General features: G+C 53.5%; 1 protein-coding gene across 2 annotated transcripts in view; it reads right to left on the bottom strand.

Moving 5' to 3' along the window:
- The window catches only part of LOC144535301 (uncharacterized), a 34,819-nt gene that overhangs the window by 12,901 nt on the left and 19,418 nt on the right, over nucleotides 1-2,500 (bottom strand). For both annotated transcript variants that reach the window (XM_078277693.1, XM_078277692.1), the window contains exon 9: nucleotides 2,441-2,500. This exon is cut by the window's right edge and continues 106 nt beyond it. In XM_078277693.1, the coding sequence (XP_078133819.1) occupies nucleotides 2,441-2,500 (60 nt within the window). The remainder of the gene's footprint in view (nucleotides 1-2,440) is intronic.

Below are 2,500 nucleotides of genomic sequence, written 5' to 3' on the forward strand. Positions count from 1 at the left end.
CTATCTACCTACCTACCTATGTATCTACCTACCTATCTACCTACCTATGTATCTACCTACCTATCTACCTACCTATGTATCTATCTATCTACCTACCTACCTATCTACCTACCTACCTACCTATGTATCTATCTACCTACCTACCTATCTACCTGCCTGTGTATCTACCTACCTACCTATCTATCTACGTATCTATGTATCTACCTACCTACCTACCTACCTATGTATCTACCTACCTATCTACCTACCTATCTACCTACCTATGTATCTATCTATCTACCTACCTATGTATCTATCTACCTACCTATGTATCTATCTACCTACCTATGTATCTATCTACCTACCTATGTATCTATCTATCTATCTATCTACCTACCTATGTATCTATCTACCTACCTACCTGTGTATCTACCTGCCTACCTATGTATCTGCCTGCCTATCTGCCTGCCTACCCTGTGTATCTATCTGCCTGCCTACGTGTCTACCTGCCTGCCTGTGTATCTGCCTGCCTATCTGCCTACCTGTCTATCTGCCTGCCTGCCTGCATGTATCTGCCTGCCTGTGTATCTGCCTGCCTGCCTGCCTGTATCTGCCTGCCTGTGTGTCTGTCTGCCTGCCTGCCTGTCTGTCTGCCTGCCTGCTGTGTCTGCCTGCCTGTCTGCCTGCCTGTCTGTCTGCCTGCCTGCCTGTGCTGTCTGCCTGCCTGCCTGCCTGTCTGCCTGCCTGCCTGCCTGCCTGCCTGCCTGCCTGTCTGTCTGCCTGCCTGCCTGCTGTCTATCTGCCTGCCTGCCTGTGTGTCTGCCTGCCTGCCTGCCTGCCTGCCTGTGTACCTGCCTGCCTGTGCTGTCTGCCTGCCTGTGTATCTGCCTGCCTGCCTGTCTGCCTGCCTGTCTGTCTGCCTGCCTGTCTGTCTGCCTGCCTGTGTATCTGCCTGCCTGCCTGTCTGTCTGCCTGCCTGCTGTATCTGCCTGCCTGTCTGTCTGCCTGCCTGCCTGTCTATCTGCCTGCCTGTCTGTCTGCCTGCCTGCCTGATCTGCCTGCCTGCCTGCCTGTCTATCTGCCTGCCTGATCTGCCTGCCTACCTGTCTATCTGCCTGCCTGTGTATCTACCTGCCTACCTGCTATCTGCCTACCTGCATCTGCCTGCCTGCCTGTCTATCTGCCTGCCTGTCTGTCTACCTACCTGTCTACCTGCCTACCTGCCTGCCTGCCTATCTGCCTACCTATCTATCTGCTACCTACCTGCCTATCTGCCTACCTGTCTATCTGCCTACCTACCTGTATCTACCTGCCTACCTATCTGTCTACCTGCCTATCTATCTGCCTGCCTACCTGCCTATCTGTCTATCTACCTACCTGCCTGTATCTACCTGCCTGTCTACCTACCTGTCTGTCTATCTGCCTACCTGTCTATCTATCTACCTGCCTGTATGTCTACCTGCCCTATGCTATCTACCTGCCTATCTGTCTGCCTACCTGCCTGTCTATCTGCCTGCCTGTGTGTCTGCCTGCCTGCCTGCCTGCCTGTCTGCCTGCCTGCCTGCCTGTACCTGCCTGCCTATCTACCTGCCTGCCTGCCTGTCTGTCTGCCTACCTATCTACCTGTCTATCTGCCTGCATCTGTCTGCCTGCCTGTGTATCTGCCTGCCTGCCTACCTGTATCTACCTGCCTGCCTGTCTATCTGCCTGCCTACGTGTCTATCTGCCTGCCTGCCTGCCTGCCTGCCTATCTGCCTACCTGTCTGCCTGCCTACCTGCCTGCCTATCTGCCTGCCTACCTGTGTATCTACCTGCCTACCTACCTACCTACCTATGTATCTACCTACCTATCTATCTACCTACCTGTGTATCTACCTGCCTACCTGTCTATCTGCCCTACCTATGTACCTGCCTACCTATGTATCTACCTATCTACCTACCTACCTATCTACCTACCTGTGTATCTACCTACCTATGTATCTATCTATCTACCTACCTACCTATGTATCTACCTACCTATGTATCTACCTGCCTGTGTATCTGCCTGCCTACCTGCCTGTGTATCTACCTGCCTGTGTATCTACCTGCCTGTGTATCTGCCTGCCTGTGCATCTATCTACCTGCCTATGTATCTACCTGCCTGTGTATCTATCTACCTGCCTGTATCTACCTGCCTGTGTATCTACCTACCTGCCTGTGTATCTACCTGCCTGTGTACCCTGCCTGCCTGCCTGCCTGCCTGCCTGTGTATCTGCCTGCCTGTGTGCCTGCCTGCCTGCCTGCCTGCCTGCCCATGTATCTGCCTGCCTGTGTACCTGCCTGCCTGCCTGCCTACCTGCCTGCCTGTGTATCTGCCTGCCTGTGTGCCTGCCTGCCTGCCTGCCTACCTGCCTGCCTATGTATCTGCCTGCCTGCCTGCCTGCCTGTGTATCTGCCTGCCTACCTATCTATCTATACTCACGTTCAGCAGCGTCTTCATCTCCGTCTTCAAACGTCTCATCTCCCTCAGCATCTCATTGGC

This window comes from Sander vitreus, chromosome 20 (genome assembly GCF_031162955.1).
Source record: "Sander vitreus isolate 19-12246 chromosome 20, sanVit1, whole genome shotgun sequence".
NCBI classification, from domain to species: domain Eukaryota; kingdom Metazoa; phylum Chordata; class Actinopteri; order Perciformes; family Percidae; genus Sander; species Sander vitreus.